The following is a 24,825-nucleotide window of genomic DNA, read 5'->3' as shown; positions in this document are numbered from 1 at the left end:
TATCCAGTATAATTATATCCAGTCTAATTCTATCAAGTATAATTCTATCCAGTATAATTCTATCCATAATCATTCTATCCAGTATAATTCTATCTAGTATAATTCTATCCAGTATAATTACATCCATAATTTGTCTATCCAGTATAACTCTATCCATAATCATTCCATCCAGTATAATTCTATCCAGTATAATTACATCCATAATTTGTCTATCCAGTATAATTCTATCCATAATCATTCTATCCAGTATAATTATATCCATAAACATTCTATCCAGTATATTTCTATCCTGTAAAATTATATCCATAATCATTCTATCCAAGTATAATTCTATCCATAATCAATCTATCCAGTAAAATTCTATCCAGAATAATTATATCCTGTATAATTATATCCATATTCATTATATCCAGTATAATTCTATCCAGTATAATTCTATCCAGTATAATTCTATACATAATCATTCTATCCAGTATAATTCTACCCAGAATAATTATATCCATAAACATTCTTGCCACTATAATTCTATCCAGTATAATTCTTTCCATAGTCATAACATCCAGTATATTTCTATCTAGTATAAGTCTATCCACAATCATTCTATCCAGTCAAATTCGATCCAGTATAATTCTATCCAGTATAATTCTATCCACAATCAATCTATCCAGTATGATTATATCCAGTCTAATTCTATCAAGTATAATGCTATCCATAATCAATCTATCCAGTATAATTCTATCCAGTATAATTCCATCCATAATCAATCTATCCAGTATAATTCTATCCATAATCATTCTATCCAGTATAATTCTACCCAAGTATAATTTATATCTAGTATAATTCTATCCAGTCTAATTCTGTCCAGTATCATTATATCCTGTATAATTATATCCAGTATAATTCTATCCAGTATAATTATATTCATAATCATTATGTCCAGTACAATTCTATCCATAATCAGTCTATCCAGTATAATTCTATCCAGTCTAATAATATCCAGACTAATTCTATCCAGTATAATTATATCCATAATCATTCTATCCAGTATAATTATATCCAGTCTAATTCTATCAAGTATAATTCTATCCAGTATAATTATATCCAGTCAAATTCAATCCAGTATAATTCTATCCAGTATAATCATATCCAGTCTAATTCTATCCAGTATAATTATATCAAGTATAATTCTATCCACAATCAATCTGTCCAGTATGATTATATCCAGTCTAATTCTATCAAGTATAATGCTATCCATAATCATTTTATGCAGTATAATTCTATCAAGTATAATTCCATCCATAATCAATCTATCCAGTATAATTCTATCCATAATCATTCTATCCAGTATAATCCTACCCAAGTATAATTATATCTAGTATAATTCTATCCAGTCTAATTCTGTCAAGTATCATTCTATCCAGTATTTTGATCCAGAATAATCTATCCAGTATAATTCTATCCATAATCATTATATCCTGTATAATTCTATCCAGTATAATTCTATCCATAATCATTATGTCCAGTACAATTCTATCCATAATCAGTCTAGCCAGTATAATTCTATCCAGTATAATTCTATCCATAATCATTATGTCCAGTACAATTCTATGCATAATCAGTCTATCCTGTATAATTATATCCATAATCATTATGTCCAGTACATTTCTATCCATAATCAGTCTATCCTGTATAATTATATCCAGTATAATTCTATCCAGTATAATTCTATCCATAATCATTATGTCCAGTACAATTCTATCCTGTATAATTCTATCCAGTATAATTATATCCATAATCATTATGTCCAGTACAATTTTTCCATAATCAGTCTATCCTGTATAATTATATCCAGTATAATTATATCAAGTATAATTCTATCCACAATCAATCTATCCAGTATGATTATATCCAGTCTAATTCTATCAAGTATAATGCTATCCATAATCATTTTATGCAGTATAATTCTATCAAGTATAATTCCATCCATAATCAATCTATCCAGTATAATTCTATCCATAATCATTCTATCCAGTATAATCCTACCCAAGTATAATTATATCTAGTATAATTCTATCCAGTCTAATTCTGTCCAGTATCATTCTATCCAGTATTTTGATCCAGAATAATCTATCCAGTATAATTCTATCCATAATCATTATATCCTGTATAATTCTATCCAGTATAATTCTATCCATAATCATTATGTCCAGTACAATTCTATCCATAATCAGTCTATCCAGTATAATTCTATCCAGTATAATTCTATCCATAATCATTATGTCCAGTACAATTCTATGCATAATCAGTCTATCCTGTATAATTATATCCATAATCATTATGTCCAGTTCATTTCTATCCATAATCAGTCTATCCTGTATAATTATATCCAGTATAATTCTATCCAGTATAATTCTATCCATAATCATTATGTCCAGTACAATTCTATCCTGTATAATTCAATCCAGTATAATTCTATCCATAATCATTATGTCCAGTACAATTTTTCCATAATCAGTCTATCCTGTATAATTATATCCATACTCATTCTATCCAGTATAATTCTATCCACAATCATTCTATTCATTCTAATTATATCCAGTATAATTCTATCCATAATCCTTCTATTCATTCTAATTATATCCAGTCTAATTCTATCAAGTATAATTATATCCAGTATAATTATATCCAGTCTAATTCTATCAAGTATAATTATATCCAGTATAATTCTATCCATAATCATTCTATCCAGTATAATTCTATCTAGTATAATTCTATCCAGTATAATTACATCCATAATTTGTCTATCCAGTATAATTCTATCCATAATCATTCCATCCAGTATAATTCTATCCAGTATAATTACATCCATAATTTGTCTATCCAGTATAATTCTATCCATAATCATTCTATTCCTTCTAATTATATCCAGTATAAGTATATCCAATATAATTCTAACCAGTATAATTCTATCCAGCATAATTATATCCAGCGTAATTATATACATAATCATTATATCCAGTATAATTCAATCCATAATCAGTCTATCCTGTATAATTATATACAGTATAAGTATATCCATAATCATTCTATCCAGTCTAATTATATCCATTATCATTCTATCCAGAATAATTATATCCATTATCATTCTATCAAGTATAATTCTATCCAGTATAATTCTATCCAGTATAAATCTATCCAGTATAATTCTATCCAGTATAAGTATATCCATAATCATTCTATCCAGTCTAATTATATCCATTATCATTCTATCCAGTATAATTATATCCATTATCATTCTATCAAGTATAATTCTATCCAGTATAAATCTATCCAGTATAATTCTATCCAGTCTAATTCTATCCATAATCATTCTATCCAGCATAATTATATCTAGAATAAATCTACTCAGTATAATTCTATCCATAATCATTCTATCCAGTCTAATTCTATCCAGTATAATTCTATCCATAATCATTCTATCCAGTCTAATTATATCCAGTATAATTGTATCCAGTATAACTTGATCCAGTATAATTCTATCCATAATCAATATATTCAGTATAATTCTATCCAGTATAATTCTATCCAGTATAATTCTATCCATAATCAATATATCCAGTATAATTATATCCAGTATAATTATATCCATAATCATTCTATCCAGCATAATTCTATCTAGAATAAATCTACTCAGTATAATTCTCTCCATAATCATTCTATCCAGTCTAATTATATTCAGTATAATTCTATCCATAATCATTATATCCAGTCTAATTATATCCAGTATATTTCTATCCATAATCATTCTATCCAGCATAATTCTATCTAGAATAAATCTACTCAGTATAATTCTATCCATAATCATTATATCCAGTCTAATTCTATCCAGTATAATTCTATCCATAATCATTCTATCCTGGATAATTATATCCATAATCATTCTATCCAGTATAATTCTATCCATAATCATTCTGTCCTGTATAATTCTATCCATAATCATTATATCCAGTATAATTCTGTGCATAATCATTATATCCAGTATAATTCTGTGCATAGTCATTATATCCAGTATAATTATGTGCATAATCATTATATCCAGTATAATTCTATCCATAATCATTCTATCCAGTCTAATTCTATCCAGTATAATTCTATCCATAATCATTCTATCCAGTCTAATTATATCCAGTATAATTCTATCCATAATCATTCTATCCAGCATAATTCTACCTAGAATAAATCTACTCAGTATAATTCTATCCATAATCATTCTATCCAGTCTAATTATATTCAGTATAATTCTATCCATAATCATTCTATCCAGTCTAATTATATCCAGTATAATTCTATCCATAATCATTCTATCCAGCATAATTCTATCTAGAATAAATCTACTCAGTATAATTCTATCCATAATCATTATATCCAGTCTAATTCTATCCAGTATAATTCTATCCATAATCATTCTATCCTGTATAATTCTATCCATAATCATTCTATCCAGTATAATTCTATCCATAATCATTCTATCCTGTATAATTCTATCCATAATCATTATATCCAGTATAATTCTGTGCATAATCATTATATCCAGTATAATTCTGTGCATAGTCATTATATCCAGTATAATTATGTGCATAATCATTATATCCAGTATAATTATATCCATAATCATTCTATTCAGCAAAATTCTATCTAGAATAAATCTACTCAGTATAATTCTCTCCATAATCATTCCATCCAGTCTAATTCTATCCAGTATAATTCTATCCATAATCATTCTATCCAGTCTAATTATATCCAGTATAATTCTATCCATAATCATTCTGTCCAGTCTAATTCTATCCAGTATAATTCTATCCATAATCATTCTATCCAGTCTAATTCTATCCATAATCATTATATCCAGTATAATTCTAGCCAGAATAATTCTATCCAGTATAATTCTATCCATAATCATTATATCCAGTCTAATTCTACACAGTATAATTACATACATAATCATTCTATCCAGTATAATTCTATCCATAATCATTATATCCAGTATAATTCTGTGCATAATCATTATATCCAGTATAATTCTGTGCATAATCATTATATCCAGTATAATTATATACATAATCATTCTATCCAGTATAATTCTATCCATAATTATTCTATCCTGTATAATAATATCCATAATCATTATATCCAGTATAATTCTGTGCATAATCATTATATCCAGTATAATTCTATCCAGAATCATTATATCCAGTATAATTCTATCCAGAATAATTATATCCAGTATAATTCTATCCATAATCATTCTATCCAGTCTAATTCTACACAGTATAATTACATACATAATCATTCTATCCAGTATAATTATATCCAGTATAATTCTATCCAGTATAAATCTATCCATAATCATTATATCCAGTATAATTCTATCCAGTATAATTCTATCCAAGATAATTCTATCCAGTATAATTATATCCAGTATAATTATATCCAGTATAAATCTATCCATAATCATTATATCCAGTATAATTATATCCAGTATAATTATATCCAGTATAATTCTATCCATAATCATTATATCCAGTATAATTCTATCCAGAATAAATCTATACATAGTCATTATATCCAGTATAATTCTATCCAGTATAAATCTATCCAGTATAATTCTATACATAATCATTCTATCCAGTATAATTCTATCCAGTATAAATCTATCCATAATCATTATATCCAGTATAATTATATCCATAATCATTCAATCCAGTATAATTATATCCAGGATAATTCTATCCAGTATAATTCTAATTATTCCCAGAAATAATTCTATACATAATAATTATATCCATAATAATTCTATACAGTATAAATCTATACATAATAATTCTATCCAATATAATTATATCCAGTCTAATTCTATCCAGTATAATTCTATCCATAATCATTATATCCAGGATAATTCTATTCAGTATAATTCTATACATAATCATTATATCCATAATCATTCAATCCAGTATAATTCTATCTAGCATAATTATATCCAGTATAATTCTATCCAGTAAAAATCTATACATAATCATTATATCCAGGATAATTATATCCAGTATAATTCTAATTATTCCCAGTATAATTCTATACATAATAATTCTATCCAGTATAATTATATCCAGTATAATTATATCTATAATCATTCTATCCAATATAATTATATCCAGTATAATTCTATCCATAATGATTCTATCCATAATCATTCTATCCAGAATAATTATATCCAGTATAATTCTACCGAGAATAAATATATTCAGTATAATTCTATCCATAATCATTCTATCCAGTCTAATTGTATCCATTATAACTCTATCCAGTCTAATTCTATCCATTATAATTATATCCATAATCATTAAATCCTGTATAATTCTATCCAGTATAATTCTATCCAGTATAATTCTATCCAGTATAATTATATCCAGTATAATTCTATCCAGTATAATTCTATCCATAATCATTTATCCAGTCAAATTCTATCCAGTATAATTCTATACATAATCATTCTGTGCTGTATAATTTTATCCAGCATAATTCTATCCATAATCATTCTACCTTGTATAATTCTATCAAATATAATTCTATCCATAATCATTCTAACCTGTATAATTCAATCCATAATCATTCAATCTATTATCATTCTATCCAGTATAATTATATCCAGTATAATTCTATCCATAATCATTTTATCCAGTATAATTATGTCCAGTATCGTTCTATCCATAATCATTATATCCAGTATAATTCAATCTATAATCATTATATCCATTATAATTATATCCATAGTCATTCTATCCAGTATAACTCTATCCACAATCATTCTATCCATTATAATTATATCCATAGTCATTCTATCCAGTATAATTATATCCATAATCATTCTATTAATTCTAATTATATCCAGTATAAGTATATCCATAATCATTCTATCCAGTATAATTCTATCCATAATCATTATATCCAGTATAATTATATCCATTATAATTATATCCATAGTCATTCTATCCAGTATAACTCTATCCACAATCATTCTATCCATTATAATTATATCCATAGTCATTCTATCCAGTATAATTATATCCATAATCATTCTATTAATTCTAATTATATCCAGTATAAGTATATCCATAATCATTCTATCCAGTATAATTCTATCCATTATCATTCTATCCATTATAAATCTATCCAGTATAATTCTATCCAGTAATAATTCTATCCATAATCATTCTATCCAGTATAATTCTATCCATAATCATTCTATCTAGTATAATTCTATCCAGTATAAATCTATCCAGTATAATTCTATCCAGTGTAATAATATCCAGTGTAATAATATCCCGTATAATTCTATCCATAATCATTCTATCCAGTATAATTCTATCCATAATCATTATATCCAGTATAATTCTATCCAGTATAATTCTATCCAGTATAATTCTATCCAGTATAATTCTATCCAGTATAAATCTATCCAGTATAATTCTATCCAGTATAAATCTATCCAGTATAATTATATCCTGTATAATTCTATCCATAATCATTCTATCCAGTATAATTCAATCTATAATCATTCTATCCAGTATAATTCTATCCAGTATAATTCTATCCAGTATAATTCTATCCATAATCATTCTATCCAGCATACTTATATATAGTATAATTATATCCAGTATAATTTAGTCCAGTATAATTATATCCATTATAATTTAATCCAGTATAATTCAATCTATAATCATTCTATCCAGTATAATTCAATCTATAATCATTCTATCCAGTATAATTCAACCTATAATCATTCTATCCAGTATAATTCTATCCAGATTAATTCTATCCAGTATAATTATATCCAGTATAATTCTATCTATAATCATTATATCCAATATAATTATATCCAGTATAATTCTATCCATAATGATTCTATCCATAATCATTCTATCCAGAATAATTATATCCAGTATAATTCTACCGAGAATAAATATATTCAGTATAATTCTATCCATAATCATTCTATCCAGTCTAATTGTATCCATTATAACTCTATCCATAATCATTAAATCCTGTATAATTCTATCCAGTATAATTCTATCCAGTATAATTCTATCCAGTATAATTATATCCAGTATAATTCTATCCAGTATAATTCTATCCATAATCATTTATCCAGTCAAATTCTATCCAGTATAATTCTATACATAATCATTCTGTGCTGTATAATTTTATCCAGCATAATTCTATCCATAATCATTCTACCTTGTATAATTCTATCAAATATAATTCTATCCATAATCATTCTAACCTGTATAATTCAATCCATAATCATTCAATCTATTATCATTCTATCCAGTATAATTATATCCAGTATAATTCTATCCATAATCATTTTATCCAGTATAATTATGTCCAGTATCATTCTATCCATAATCATTATATCCAGTATAATTCTATCTAGAATAAATCTACTCAGTATAATTCTCTCCATAATCATTCTATCCAGTCTAATTATATTCAGTATAATTCTATCCATAATCATTATATCCAGTCTAATTATATCCAGTATATTTCTATCCATAATCATTCTATCCAGCATAATTCTATCTAGAATAAATCTACTCAGTATAATTCTATCCATAATCATTATATCCAGTCTAATTCTATCCAGTATAATTCTATCCATAATCATTCTATCCTGGATAATTATATCCATAATCATTCTATCCAGTATAATTCTATCCATAATCATTCTGTCCTGTATAATTCTATCCATAATCATTATATCCAGTATAATTCTGTGCATAATCATTATATCCAGTATAATTCTGTGCATAGTCATTATATCCAGTATAATTATGTGCATAATCATTATATCCAGTATAATTCTATCCATAATCATTCTATCCAGTCTAATTCTATCCAGTATAATTCTATCCATAATCATTCTATCCAGTCTAATTATATCCAGTATAATTCTATCCATAATCATTCTATCCAGCATAATTCTACCTAGAATAAATCTACTCAGTATAATTCTATCCATAATCATTCTATCCAGTCTAATTATATTCAGTATAATTCTATCCATAATCATTCTATCCAGTCTAATTATATCCAGTATAATTCTATCCATAATCATTCTATCCAGCATAATTCTATCTAGAATAAATCTACTCAGTATAATTCTATCCATAATCATTATATCCAGTCTAATTCTATCCAGTATAATTCTATCCATAATCATTCTATCCTGTATAATTCTATCCATAATCATTCTATCCAGTATAATTCTATCCATAATCATTCTATCCTGTATAATTCTATCCATAATCATTATATCCAGTATAATTCTGTGCATAATCATTATATCCAGTATAATTCTGTGCATAGTCATTATATCCAGTATAATTATGTGCATAATCATTATATCCAGTATAATTATATCCATAATCATTCTATTCAGCAAAATTCTATCTAGAATAAATCTACTCAGTATAATTCTCTCCATAATCATTCCATCCAGTCTAATTCTATCCAGTATAATTCTATCCATAATCATTCTATCCAGTCTAATTATATCCAGTATAATTCTATCCATAATCATTCTGTCCAGTCTAATTCTATCCAGTATAATTCTATCCATAATCATTCTATCCAGTCTAATTCTATCCATAATCATTATATCCAGTATAATTCTAGCCAGAATAATTCTATCCAGTATAATTCTATCCATAATCATTATATCCAGTCTAATTCTACACAGTATAATTACATACATAATCATTCTATCCAGTATAATTCTATCCATAATCATTATATCCAGTATAATTCTGTGCATAATCATTATATCCAGTATAATTCTGTGCATAATCATTATATCCAGTATAATTATATACATAATCATTCTATCCAGTATAATTCTATCCATAATTATTCTATCCTGTATAATAATATCCATAATCATTATATCCAGTATAATTCTGTGCATAATCATTATATCCAGTATAATTCTATCCAGAATCATTATATCCAGTATAATTCTATCCAGAATAATTATATCCAGTATAATTCTATCCATAATCATTCTATCCAGTCTAATTCTACACAGTATAATTACATACATAATCATTCTATCCAGTATAATTATATCCAGTATAATTCTATCCAGTATAAATCTATCCATAATCATTATATCCAGTATAATTCTATCCAGTATAATTCTATCCAAGATAATTCTATCCAGTATAATTATATCCAGTATAATTATATCCAGTATAAATCTATCCATAATCATTATATCCAGTATAATTATATCCAGTATAATTATATCCAGTATAATTCTATCCATAATCATTATATCCAGTATAATTCTATCCAGAATAAATCTATACATAGTCATTATATCCAGTATAATTCTATCCAGTATAAATCTATCCAGTATAATTCTATCCAGTATAATTCTATCCAGTATAAATCTATCCATAATCATTATATCCAGTATAATTATATCCATAATCATTCAATCCAGTATAATTATATCCAGGATAATTCTATCCAGTATAATTCTAATTATTCCCAGAAATAATTCTATACATAATAATTATATCCATAATAATTCTATACAGTATAAATCTATACATAATAATTCTATCCAATATAATTATATCCAGTCTAATTCTATCCAGTATAATTCTATCCATAATCATTATATCCAGGATAATTCTATTCAGTATAATTCTATACATAATCATTATATCCATAATCATTCAATCCAGTATAATTCTATCCAGCATAATTATATCCAGTATAATTCTATCCAGTAAAAATCTATACATAATCATTATATCCAGGATAATTATATCCAGTATAATTCTAATTATTCCCAGTATAATTCTATACATAATAATTCTATCCAGTATAATTATATCCAGTATAATTATATCTATAATCATTCTATCCAATATAATTATATCCAGTATAATTCTATCCATAATGATTCTATCCATAATCATTCTATCCAGAATAATTATATCCAGTATAATTCTACCGAGAATAAATATATTCAGTATAATTCTATCCATAATCATTCTATCCAGTCTAATTGTATCCATTATAACTCTATCCAGTCTAATTCTATCCATTATAATTATATCCATAATCATTAAATCCTGTATAATTCTATCCAGTATAATTCTATCCAGTATAATTCTATCCAGTATAATTATATCCAGTATAATTCTATCCAGTATAATTCTATCCATAATCATTTATCCAGTCAAATTCTATCCAGTATAATTCTATACATAATCATTCTGTGCTGTATAATTTTATCCAGCATAATTCTATCCATAATCATTCTACCTTGTATAATTCTATCAAATATAATTCTATCCATAATCATTCTAACCTGTATAATTCAATCCATAATCATTCAATCTATTATCATTCTATCCAGTATAATTATATCCAGTATAATTCTATCCATAATCATTTTATCCAGTATAATTATGTCCAGTATCGTTCTATCCATAATCATTATATCCAGTATATTTCAATCTATAATCATTATATCCATTATAATTATATCCATAGTCATTCTATCCAGTATAACTCTATCCACAATCATTCTATCCATTATAATTATATCCATAGTCATTCTATCCAGTATAATTATATCCATAATCATTCTATTAATTCTAATTATATCCAGTATAAGTATATCCATAATCATTCTATCCAGTATAATTCTATCCATAATCATTATATCCAGTATAATTATATCCATTATAATTATATCCATAGTCATTCTATCCAGTATAACTCTATCCACAATCATTCTATCCATTATAATTATATCCATAGTCATTCTATCCAGTATAATTATATCCATAATCATTCTATTAATTCTAATTATATCCAGTATAAGTATATCCATAATCATTCTATCCAGTATAATTCTATCCATTATCATTCTATCCATTATAAATCTATCCAGTATAATTCTATCCAGTAATAATTCTATCCATAATCATTCTATCCAGTATAATTCTATCCATAATCATTCTATCTAGTATAATTCTATCCAGTATAAATCTATCCAGTATAATTCTATCCAGTGTAATAATATCCAGTGTAATAATATCCCGTATAATTCTATCCATAATCATTCTATCCAGTATAATTCTATCCATAATCATTATATCCAGTATAATTCTATCCAGTATAATTCTATCCAGTATAATTCTATCCAGTATAATTCTATCCAGTATAAATCTATCCAGTATAATTCTATCCAGTATAAATCTATCCAGTATAATTATATCCTGTATAATTCTATCCATAATCATTCTATCCAGTATAATTCAATCTATAATCATTCTATCCAGTATAATTCTATCCAGTATAATTCTATCCAGTATAATTCTATCCATAATCATTCTATCCAGCATACTTATATATAGTATAATTATATCCAGTATAATTTAGTCCAGTATAATTATATCCATTATAATTTAATCCAGTATAATTCAATCTATAATCATTCTATCCAGTATAATTCAATCTATAATCATTCTATCCAGTATAATTCAACCTATAATCATTCTATCCAGTATAATTCTATCCAGATTAATTCTATCCAGTATAATTCTATCTATAATCATTATATCCAATATAATTATATCCAGTATAATTCTATCCATAATGATTCTATCCATAATCATTCTATCCAGAATAATTATATCCAGTATAATTCTACCGAGAATAAATATATTCAGTATAATTCTATCCATAATCATTCTATCCAGTCTAATTGTATCCATTATAACTCTATCCATAATCATTAAATCCTGTATAATTCTATCCAGTATAATTCTATCCAGTATAATTCTATCCAGTATAATTATATCCAGTATAATTCTATCCAGTATAATTCTATCCATAATCATTTATCCAGTCAAATTCTATCCAGTATAATTCTATACATAATCATTCTGTGCTGTATAATTTTATCCAGCATAATTCTATCCATAATCATTCTACCTTGTATAATTCTATCAAATATAATTCTATCCATAATCATTCTAACCTGTATAATTCAATCCATAATCATTCAATCTATTATCATTCTATCCAGTATAATTATATCCAGTATAATTCTATCCATAATCATTTTATCCAGTATAATTATGTCCAGTATCATTCTATCCATAATCATTATATCCAGTATAATTCAATCTATAATCATTATATCCATTATAATTATATCCATAGTCATTCTATCCAGTATAACTCTATCCACAATCATTCTATCCATTATAATTATATCCATAGTCATTCTATCCAGTATAATTATATCCATAATCATTCTATTAATTCTAATTATATCCAGTATAAGTATATCCATAATCATTCTATCCAGTATAATTCTATCCATAATCATTATATCCAGTATAATTATATCCATTATAATTATATCCATAGTCATTCTATCCAGTATAACTCTATCCACAATCATTCTATCCATTATAATTATATCCATAGTCATTCTATCCAGTATAATTATATCCACAATCATTCTATTAATTCTAATTATATCCAGTATAAGTATATCCATAATCATTCTATCCAGTATAATTCTATCCATTATCATTCTATCCATTATAAATCTATCCAGTATAATTCTATCCAGTAATAATTCTATCCATAATCATTCTATCCAGTATAATTCTATCCATAATCATTCTATGCAGTATAATTCTATCCAGTATAAATCTATCCAGTATAATTCTATCCAGTGTAATAATATCCAGTGTAATAATATCCCGTATAATTCTATCCATAATCATTCTATCCAGTATAATTCTATCCATAATCATTATATCCAGTATAATTCTATCCAGTATAATTCTATCCAGTATAATTCTATCCAGTATAATTCTATCCAGTATAAATCTATCCAGTATAATTCTATCCAGTATAAATCTATCCAGTATAATTATATCCTGTATAATTCTATCCATAATCATTCTATCCAGTATAATTCAATCTATAATCATTCTATTCAGTATAATTCTATCCAGTATAATTCTATCCAGTATAATTCTATCCATAATCATTCTATCCAGCATACTTATATATAGTATAATTCTATCCAGTATAATTTAGTCCAGTATAATTCTATCCATTATAATTTAATCCAGTATAATTCAATCTATAATCATTCTATCCAGTATAATTCAACCTATAATCATTATATCCAGTATAATTCTATCCAGATTAATTCTATCCAGTATAATTCTATTCAGAATAATTCTATCTATAATCATTCTATCCAATATAATTCTATCCAGTCTAATTCTATCCAGATTAATTATATCCAGTATAATTCTATCCACTATAATTCTATCTATAATCATTCTATCCAATATAATTATATCCAGTATAGTTCTATCCAGTCTAATTCTATCCAGATTAATTATATTCAGTATAATTCTATCCAGTATAATTCTATCTATAATCATTCTATCCAATTTAATTCTATCCAGTATAATTATATCCAGTATAATTATATCCATAATCATTCTATCCAGAATAATTATATCCAGTATAATTCTATCCAGTATCATTCTATCCAGTATAGTTCTGTTGAGTATATTTCTATCCAGTAGAATTATATCTGGGCTGGGGCAAGGGGTACAAGCAGGATTAGGCGGCAGGGGATGTGTGTTTGATCTGTGTGCACTGTGACTGCTGCTAAATGAATTGTCTCATTGAGGACATTCTGTACACATTTAATGAATCTGAATTCTCATCAATTGTTGTCCTTGCCGATACCCCTCGCCCCTCCCCCAACCACCTATCCCCTGCACATACTCCCTACCCTCACCCCTGCCCCATACCCTGCCCATACTCCCTACCCCTCAGTCCTGCCCCTGCCCCTCACCCCTGCCCCTGCCCATACCCCTGCCCCACACCCCTGCCCAATACCCCTGCCTCATACCCCTGCCCATACCCCTGCCCCATACCCCTGCCCCCTACCACTCACCGCTGCCCATACCCCTGCCCCATACCCCTGCCCATACCCCTGCCCTATATCCCTGCCCCATACCCATACCCCTGCTCGTACCCGTTGGCCCCTGCCCCTGCCCATACCCCTGCTTCTACTCCTTGACCATAACCCCTCGCCTCTGCCCTCTGACCACGGCAGTGCCCCTTGATCCTGGCAGTGCCCAGTGTCAATGGTGGTGCCCTCTAACCTTTTTCCTCCTCTGGGCACTGCTGGAGATCTTGTCTGGTGTGACCCCCAGGTCTGACAGAACCTTGGCGATGCCCCTCGCGTCCACCCCACAGTTAGGAGCCACGTTACTTTCACAGCGTCTGTGTACATTCACCTTACAGACTGAGAGAGAGACCATGGTTACATCACATGTTCATTCACCTTACACACTGAGAGAGAGACCATGGTTACTGACTGAGAGAGACCATGGTTACAGACTGAGAGAGAGAACATGGTTACTGACTGAGAGAGACCATGGTTACTGACTGAGAGAGACCATGGTTACAGACTGAGAGAGAGACCATGGTTACTGACTGAGAGAGACCATGGTTACATCACATGTTCATTCACCTTACAGACTGAGAGAGACACCATGGTTACTGACTGAGAGAGACCATGGTTACTGCCTGAGAGAGACCATGGTTACTGACTGAGAGAGAGACCATGGTTACATCACATGTTCATTCACCTTACAGACTGAGAGAGAGACCATGGTTACTGACTGAGAGAGACCATGGTTAAAGACCGAGAGAGACCATGGTTACTGTCTGAGAGAGACCACGGTTACACCACAAGTGCATTCACCTTACAGACTGAGAGAGAGACCATGGTTACTGACTGAGAGAGACCATGGTTAATTAAAGACCGAGAGAGACCATGGTTACTGTCTGAGAGAGACCATGGTTACACCAGATGTGCATTCACTTTACAGACTGAGAGAGAGACCATGGTTAAAGACTGAGAGAGAGACCATGGTTACTGTCTGAGAGAGACCACGGTTACACCACATGTGCATTCACCTTACAGACTGAGAGAGAGACCATGGTTACTGACTGAGAGAGACCATGGTTACCTCACATGTTCATTCACCTCACAGATTGAGAGAGAGAACAAGGTTACTGACTGAAAAAGAGACCATGGTTACTGACTGAGAGAGACCATGGTTACTGACTGAGAGAGACCATGGTTACCTCACATGTTCATTCACCTTACAGACTGAGAGAGAGACCATGGTTACTGACTGAGAGAGAGACCATGGTTACAGACTGAGAGAGAGACCATGGTTACTGACTGAGAGAGACCATGGTTACTGACTGAGAGAGACCATGGTTACCTCACATATTCATTCACCTTACAGACTGAGAGAGACCATGGTTACAGACTCAGAGAGAGACCATGGTTACTGACTGAGAGAGACCATGGTTACTGACTGAGAGAGACCATGGTTACTGACTGAGAGAGACCATGGTTTCTGACTGAGAGAGAGACCATGGTTACTGACTGAGAGAGACCATGGTTACAGACTGAGAGAGAGACCATGGTTACTGACTGAGAGAGACCATGGTTACCTCACATATTCATTCACCTTACAGACTGAGAGAGAGACCATGGTTACAGACTGAGAGAGAGACCATGGTTACTGACTGAGAGAGACCATGGTTACTGACTGAGAGAGACCTTGGTTACCTCACATGTTCATTCACCTTACAGACTGAGAGAGAGACCATGGTTACAGACTGAGAGAGAGACCATGGTTACAGACTGAGAGAGAGACCATGGTTACTGACTGATAGAGAAACCATGGTTACAGACTGAGAGAGAGACCATGGTTACAGACTGAGAGAGACCATGGTTACTGACTGATAGAGAAACCATGGTTACAGACTGATAGAGAAACCATGGTTACAGACTGAGAGAGAGACCATGGTTACAGACTGAGAGAGAGACCATGGTTACAGACTGAGAGAGACCATGGTTACCTCACATGTTCATTCACCTTACAGACTGAGAGAGACATCATGGTTACAGACTAAGAGAGAGACAATGGTTACTGACTGAGAGAGACCACGGTTACTGACTTAGAGAGACCATGGTTACCTCACTTGTTCATTCACCGTACAGACTGAGAGAGGGACCATGGTTACTGACTGAGAGAGACACCATGGTTACAGACTGAGAGAGAGACCATGGTTACATACTGAGAGAGAGAGAGACCATGGTTATGGACTGAGAGAGACACCATTGTTACAGACTGAGAGAGACCATGGTTACGGACTGAGAGAAACACCATGGTTACAGACTGAGAGAGACAACATGGTTACTGACTGAGAGAGAGACCATGGTTACATCACATGTTCATTCACCTTACAGCCTGAGAGAGGGACCATGGTTACTGACTGAGAGAGACACCATGGTTACAGACTGAGAGAGAGACCATGGTTAAAGACTGAGAGAGAGACCATGGTTACAGACTTAGAGAGAGACCATGGTTACTGATTGAGAGAGACCATGGTTACTGACTGAGAGAGACACCATGGTTACTGACTGAGAGAGACACCATGGTTACAGACTGAGAGAGACCATGGTTACTGACTGAGAGAGAGACCATGGTTACTGACTGAGAGCGACACCATTGTTACTGACTGAGAGAGAGACCATGGTTACTGACTGAGAGAGAGACCATGGTTACTGACTTAGAGAGAGACCATAGTTACTGACTGAGAGAGAGACCATGGTTACTGACTGAGAGAGAGACCATGGTTACTGACTGAGAGCGAGACCATGGTTACTGACTGAGAGCGACACCATGGTTACTGACTGAGAGAGAGACCATGGTTACTGACTGAGAGAGATACCATGGTTACTGACTGAGAGAGAGACCATGGTTACTGACCGAGAGCGACACCATGGTTACTGACTGAGAGAGAGACCATGGTTACTGACTGAGAGAGACCATGGTTACCTCACATGTTCATTCACGTTACAGACTGAGAGAGAGACCATGGTTACTGACTGAGAGAGACCATGGTTACTGACTGAGCGAGACCATGGATACTGACTTAGAGAGACCATGGTTACCTCACATGTTCATTCACCTTACAGACTGAGAGAGACATCATGGTTACAGACTAAGAGAGAGACAATGGTTACTGACTGAGAGAGACCACGGTTACTGACTTAGAGAGACCATGGTTACCTCACTTGTTCATTCACCGTACAGACTGAGAGAGGGACCATGGTTACTGACTGAGAGAGACACCATGGTTACAGACTGAGAGAGAGACCATGGTTACATACTGAGAGAGAGAGAGACCATGGTTATGGACTGAGAGAGACACCATTGTTACAGACTGAGAGAGACCATGGTTACGGACTGAGAGAAACACCATGGTTACAGACTGAGAGAGACAACATGGTTACTGACTGAGAGAGAGACCATGGTTACAAAACATGTTCATTCACCTTACAGCCTGAGAGAGGGACCATGGTTACTGACTGAGAGAGACACCATGGTTACAGACTGAGAGAGAGACCATGGTTAAAGACTGAGAGAGAGACCATGGTTACAGACTTAGAGAGAGACCATGGTTACTGATTGAGAGAGACCATGGTTACTGACTGAGAGAGACACCATGGTTACTGACTGAGAGAGACACCATGGTTACAGACTGAGAGAGACCATGGTTACTGACTGAGAGAGAGACCATGGTTACTGACTGAGAGCGACACCATTGTTACTGACTGAGAGAGAGACCATGGTTACTGACTGAGAGAGAGACCATGGTTACTGACTTAGAGAGAGACCATAGTTACTGACTGAGAGAGAGACCATGGTTACTGACTGAGAGAGAGACCATGGTTACTGACTGAGAGCGAGACCATGGTTACTGACTGAGAGCGACACCATGGTTACTGACTGAGAGAGAGACCATGGTTACTGACTGAGAGAGATACCATGGTTACTGACTGAGAGAGAGACCATGGTTACTGACCGAGAGCGACACCATGGTTACTGACTGAGAGAGAGACCATGGTTACTGACTGAGAGAGACCATGGTTACCTCACATGTTCATTCACGTTACAGACTGAGAGAGAGACCATGGTTACTGACTGAGAGAGACCATGGTTACAGACTGAGAGAGACCACGGATACTGACTGAGAGAGAGACCATGGTTACTGACTGAGAGAGACATCATGGTTACCTCACATGTTCATTCACGTTACAGACTGAGAGAGAGACCATGGTTACTGACTGAGAGAGACCATGGTTACAGACTGAGAGAGACCATGGTTACTGACTGAGAGAGACCATGGTTACTGACTGAGAGAGACCATGGTTACAGACTGAGAGAGAGACCATGGTTACAGACTGAGAGAGAGACCATGGTTACTGACTGAGAGAGACCATGGTTACTGACTGAGAGAGACCATGGTTACAGACTGAGAGAGAGACCATGGTTACAGACTGAGAGAGACCATGGTTACCTCACATGTTCATTCACATTACAGACTGAGAGAGAGACCATGGTTACAGACTGAGAGAGAGACCATGGTTACTGACTGAGAGAGACCATGGTTACCTCACATGTTCATTCACATTACAGACTGAGAGAGAGACCATGGTTACAGACTGAGAGAGAGACCATGGTTACTGACTGAGAGAGACCATGGTTACTGACTGAGAGAGACCATGGTTACCTCACATGTTCATTCACGTTACAGACTGAGAGAGAGACCATGGTTACAGACTGAGAGAGACCATGGTGACAGACTGAGAGAGACATCATGGTTACAGACTGAGAGAGACCATGGTTACCTCACATGTTCATTCACGTTACAGACTGAGAGAGAGACCATGGTTACAGACTGAGAGAGACCATGGTTACTGACTGAGCGAGAGAACATGGTTACTGACTGAGAGAGACCATGGTTACAGACTGAGAGAGAGACCATGGTTACTGACTGAGAGAGACCATGGTTACCTCACATGTTCATTCACATTACAGACTGAGAGAGACACCATGGTTACAGACTGAGAGAGAGACCATGGTTAAAGACTGAGAGAGAGACCATGGTTACAGACTTAGAGAGAGATCATGGTTACTGACTGAGAGAGACACCATGGTTACAGACTGAGAGAGACCATGGTTACTGACTGAGAGAGAGACCATGGTTACTGACTGAGAGCAACACCATTGTTACTGACTGAGAGAGAGACCATAGTTACTGACTGAGAGAGAGACCATGGTTACTGACTGAGAGAGAGACCATGGTTACTGACTGAGAGCGAGACCATGGTTACTGACTGAGAGCGACACCATGGTTACTGACTGAGAGAGAGACCATGGTTACTGACTGAGAGAGATACCATGGTTACTGACTGAGAGAGAGACCATGGTTACTGACCGAGAGCGACACCATGGTTACTGACTGAGAGAGAGACCATGGTTACTGACTGAGAGAGACCATGGTTACCTCACATGTTCATTCACGTTACAGACTGAGAGAGAGACCATGGTTACTGACTGAGAGAGACCATGGTTACAGACTGAGAGAGACCACGGATACTGACTGAGAGAGAGACCATGGTTACTGACTGAGAGAGACATCATGGTTACCTCACATGTTCATTCACGTTACAGACTGAGAGAGAGACCATGGTTACTGACTGAGAGAGACCATGGTTACAGACTGAGAGAGACCATGGTTACTGACTGAGAGAGACCATGGTTACTGACTGAGAGAGACCATGGTTACAGACTGAGAGAGAGACCATGGTTACAGACTGAGAGAGAGACCATGGTTACTGACTGAGAGAGACCATGGTTACTGACTGAGAGAGACCATGGTTACAGACTGAGAGAGAGACCATGGTTACAGACTGAGAGAGACCATGGTTACCTCACATGTTCATTCACATTACAGACTGAGAGAGAGACCATGGTTACAGACTGAGAGAGAGACCATGGTTACTGACTGAGAGAGACCATGGTTACCTCACATGTTCATTCACATTACAGACTGAGAGAGAGACCATGGTTACAGACTGAGAGAGAGACCATGGTTACTGACTGAGAGAGACCATGGTTACTGACTGAGAGAGACCATGGTTACCTCACATGTTCATTCACGTTACAGACTGAGAGAGAGACCATGGTTACAGACTGAGAGAGACCATGGTGACAGACTGAGAGAGACATCATGGTTACAGACTGAGAGAGACCATGGTTACCTCACATGTTCATTCACGTTACAGACTGAGAGAGAGACCATGGTTACAGACTGAGAGAGACCATGGTTACTGACTGAGCGAGAGAACATGGTTACTGACTGAGAGAGACCATGGTTACAGACTGAGAGAGAGACCATGGTTACTGACTGAGAGAGACCATGGTTACCTCACATGTTCATTCACATTACAGACTGAGAGAGAGACCATGATTACAGACTGAGAGAGACCATGGTTACAGACTGAGAGAGACCACGGTTACTGTCTGAGAGAGACCACGGTTACAGACTGAGAGAGAGAGAGACCACGGTTACAGACTGAGAGAGAGAGAGACCATGGTTACAGACTGAGAGAGACACCATGGTTACAGACTGAGAGAGAGACTTGGTTACAGACTGAGAGAGAGAGAGACCATGGTTACAGACTGAGAGAGACACCATGGTTACAGACTGAGAGAGACCATGGTTACGGACTGAGAGAGACCATGGTTACGGACTGAGAGAGACCATGGTTACTGACTGAGAGAGAGACCATGGTTACAAACAGAGAGGGAAACCATGCTATTGGAGTGCATTCTTTTTGACCAGTACAAAATGTTGTGAGAATGTACTATGTATGTGATTGTCTGTGTGTAGTGGTGCATTTGTTTGTATAACTCTTTGTGTGTGTGTTTGTGTGTGTGTGTGCGTGCGTATGTGGGTATGTTTGCGCGTGTGTGCATGTGTGTGTGCTGGCGTACCTTTGCATTGCAGCCCTTGTCTGAGCAAGCCCCACAGTAGCGATCCACAGTGGTCACAGAAGGTTAGGACTTTGAAGTTGTGAATACCAAACTTATGAGGCATATTAACGCTGAACCGCTGGGATCCAACCTGCAGGGGGAGACAAAGACCATTAACGATCACACAGTCACACCCTTAGATTGATTCACCTCATTATAACTCATATCTGGAATGATGCCTACCTCCTCTGGTGTGGTGTCCTCTTTGTCTTTCTTCATCCCAGCACATTTTGTGATGATGAGCTCGTGGCAGCGCTTATGGACTACACACGTGCACACTAGGAGACAACAGACAACTAAGTCAATCACTTTCATTTCAACACGTTAGTTGAGTTATCTGTTATGGGAATACACATTGGTGTGCAGATAGCTGTAACACAGACATAGATATGATGGTTACCTTGACACTGGTAACCCTGTTTTCCAATCACACCCCTGTTGAGAGAGAGAAATGGTCACTCAATGAAACATACAGTCAGATTCAGAGTGGAACAGTATTAAGTTACTGTGGAATTGTAAGTTATTACTTGGAATGAAGTGAATATATTTGGGCCGTCAAAGCTTTGTCACGTTCAACATGTATTTTTCTATGTTTTTGATTAGAAGTCACAATCTGGAATTTAAACAGCCTAACCCTGCTTTGCTGTACTGAATGGAAATTGAACCATTGAACAGCAGAACGTTTAAGAGGTTCCTGAGCCATAGCAGTGAGTTGGGCCACCTCTATAGGTGCTGTCAATGTGGCTATTGAGGGGGGCTAAAATAGCCACAGCTGTGTGCTAACACTCCTTATCACCCCTGTCAGAGAAACAGGTCACATCATTATCACTCTGTTACACTTAGGGAGCGTCTGACAATGCTACAGTATACTGCAGTCAGTTGGGGACTATCTGACAATGCTACAGTATACTGCAGTCAGTTGGGGACTATCTGACAATGCTACAGTATACTGCAGTCAGTTAGGGACTATCTGACAATGCTACAGTATACTGCAGTCAGTTGGGGACTATCTGACAATGCTACAGTATACTGCAGTCAGTTGGGGACTATCTGACAATGCTACAGTATACTGCAGTCAGTTGGGGACTATCTGACAATGCTACAGTATACTGCAGTCAGTTGGGGACTATCTGACAATGCTACAGTATACTGCAGTCAGTTGGGGACTATCTGACAATGCTACAGTATACTGCAGTCAGTTGGGGACTATCTGACAATGCTACAGTATACTGCAGTCAGTTAGGGACTATCTGACAATGCTACAGTATACTGCAGTCAGTTGGGGACTATCTGACAATGCTACAGTATACTGCAGTCAGTTGGGGACTATCTGACAATGCTACAGTATACTGCAGTCAGTTAGGGACTATCTGACAATGCTACAGTATACTGCAGTCAGTTAGGGACTATCTGACAATGCTACAGTATACTGCAGTCAGTTGGGGACTATCTGACAATGCTACAGTATACTGCAGTCAGTTAGGGACTATCTGACAATGCTACAGTATACCACAGCCAGTTAAGGACTATCTGGCAATGCTACAGTATACTGCAGTCAGTTAGGGACTATCTGACAATGCTACAGTATACTGCAGTCAGTTAGAGACTATTTGACAATGCTACAGTATACTGCAGTCAGTTAGGGACTATCTGACAATGCTACAGTATACTGCAGTCAGTTAGGGACTATCTGACAATGCTACAGTATACTGCAGTCAGTTAGGGACTATTTGACAGTGCTACAGTATACTGCAGTCAGTTAGGGACTATCTGACAATGCTACAGTATACTGCAGTCAGTTAGGGACTATCTGGCAATGCTACAGTATACTGCAGTCAGTTGGGGACTATCTGACAATGCCACAGTATACTGCAATCAGTTAGGGACTATCTGACAATGCTACAGTATACTGCAGTCAGTTGGGGACTATCTGACAATGCTACAGTATACTGCAGTCAGTTGGGGACTATCTGACAATGCTACAGTATACTGCAGTCAGTTAGGGACTATCTGACAATGCTACAGTATACTGCAGTCAGTTAGGGACTATCTGACAATGCTACAGTATACCACAGCCAGTTAAGGACTATCTGGCAATGCTACAGTATACTGCAGTCAGTTAGGGACTATCTGACAATGCTACAGTATACTGCAGTCAGTTAGGGACTATTTGACAATGCTACAGTATACTGCAGTCAGTTAGGGACTATCTGACAATGCTACAGTATACTGCAGTCAGTTAGGGACTATCTGACAATGCTACAGTATACTGCAGTCAGTTAGGGACTATTTGACAGTGCTACAGTATACTGCAGTCAGTTAGGGACTATCTGACAATGCTACAGTATACTGCAGTCAGTTAGGGACTATCTGGCAATGCTACAGTATACTGCAGTCAGTTGGGGACTATCTGACAATGCCACAGTATACTGCAATCAGTTAGGGACTATCTGACAATGCTACAGTATACTGCAGTCAGTTAGGGACTATCTGGCAATGGCTACAGTACACCACACCTAGTTAGGGACTATTTGTCAATGGCTACAGTATACCACAGCCAGTTAAGGACTATCTGACAATGCTACAGTATACCACAGCCAGTTAGGGACTATCTGACAATGCTACAGTATACCAAAGCCAATCTCAGGTCAGATACTGAGTTGGTTCACTAGAGAGAAAGGGTTCACTATTAGAAGTGGATGTCAGTGGGAGACAGACCATTGTG

General features: G+C 34.0%; 1 protein-coding gene across 1 annotated transcript in view; it reads right to left on the bottom strand.

Moving 5' to 3' along the window:
- Positions 1-24,825, bottom strand: part of LOC139381223 (protein kinase C epsilon type) — a 262,754-nt gene that overhangs the window by 104,593 nt on the left and 133,336 nt on the right. Inside the window, exons 4-7 of the mRNA XM_071124683.1 lie at positions 22,501-22,535; positions 22,284-22,378; positions 22,062-22,191; positions 15,291-15,433 (exon numbers count right to left, since the gene is read on the bottom strand). Of these exons, the coding sequence (XP_070980784.1) occupies positions 15,291-15,433; positions 22,062-22,191; positions 22,284-22,378; positions 22,501-22,535 (403 nt within the window). The remainder of the gene's footprint in view (positions 1-15,290; positions 15,434-22,061; positions 22,192-22,283; positions 22,379-22,500; positions 22,536-24,825) is intronic.

Source organism: Oncorhynchus clarkii, chromosome 23, assembly GCF_045791955.1.
Source record: "Oncorhynchus clarkii lewisi isolate Uvic-CL-2024 chromosome 23, UVic_Ocla_1.0, whole genome shotgun sequence".
In the NCBI taxonomy this organism is placed as follows: Eukaryota; Metazoa; Chordata; class Actinopteri; order Salmoniformes; family Salmonidae; genus Oncorhynchus; species Oncorhynchus clarkii.
Note: the sequence above shows the minus strand (reverse complement) of the source record. Positions and strands in the feature narration are given on the sequence as shown.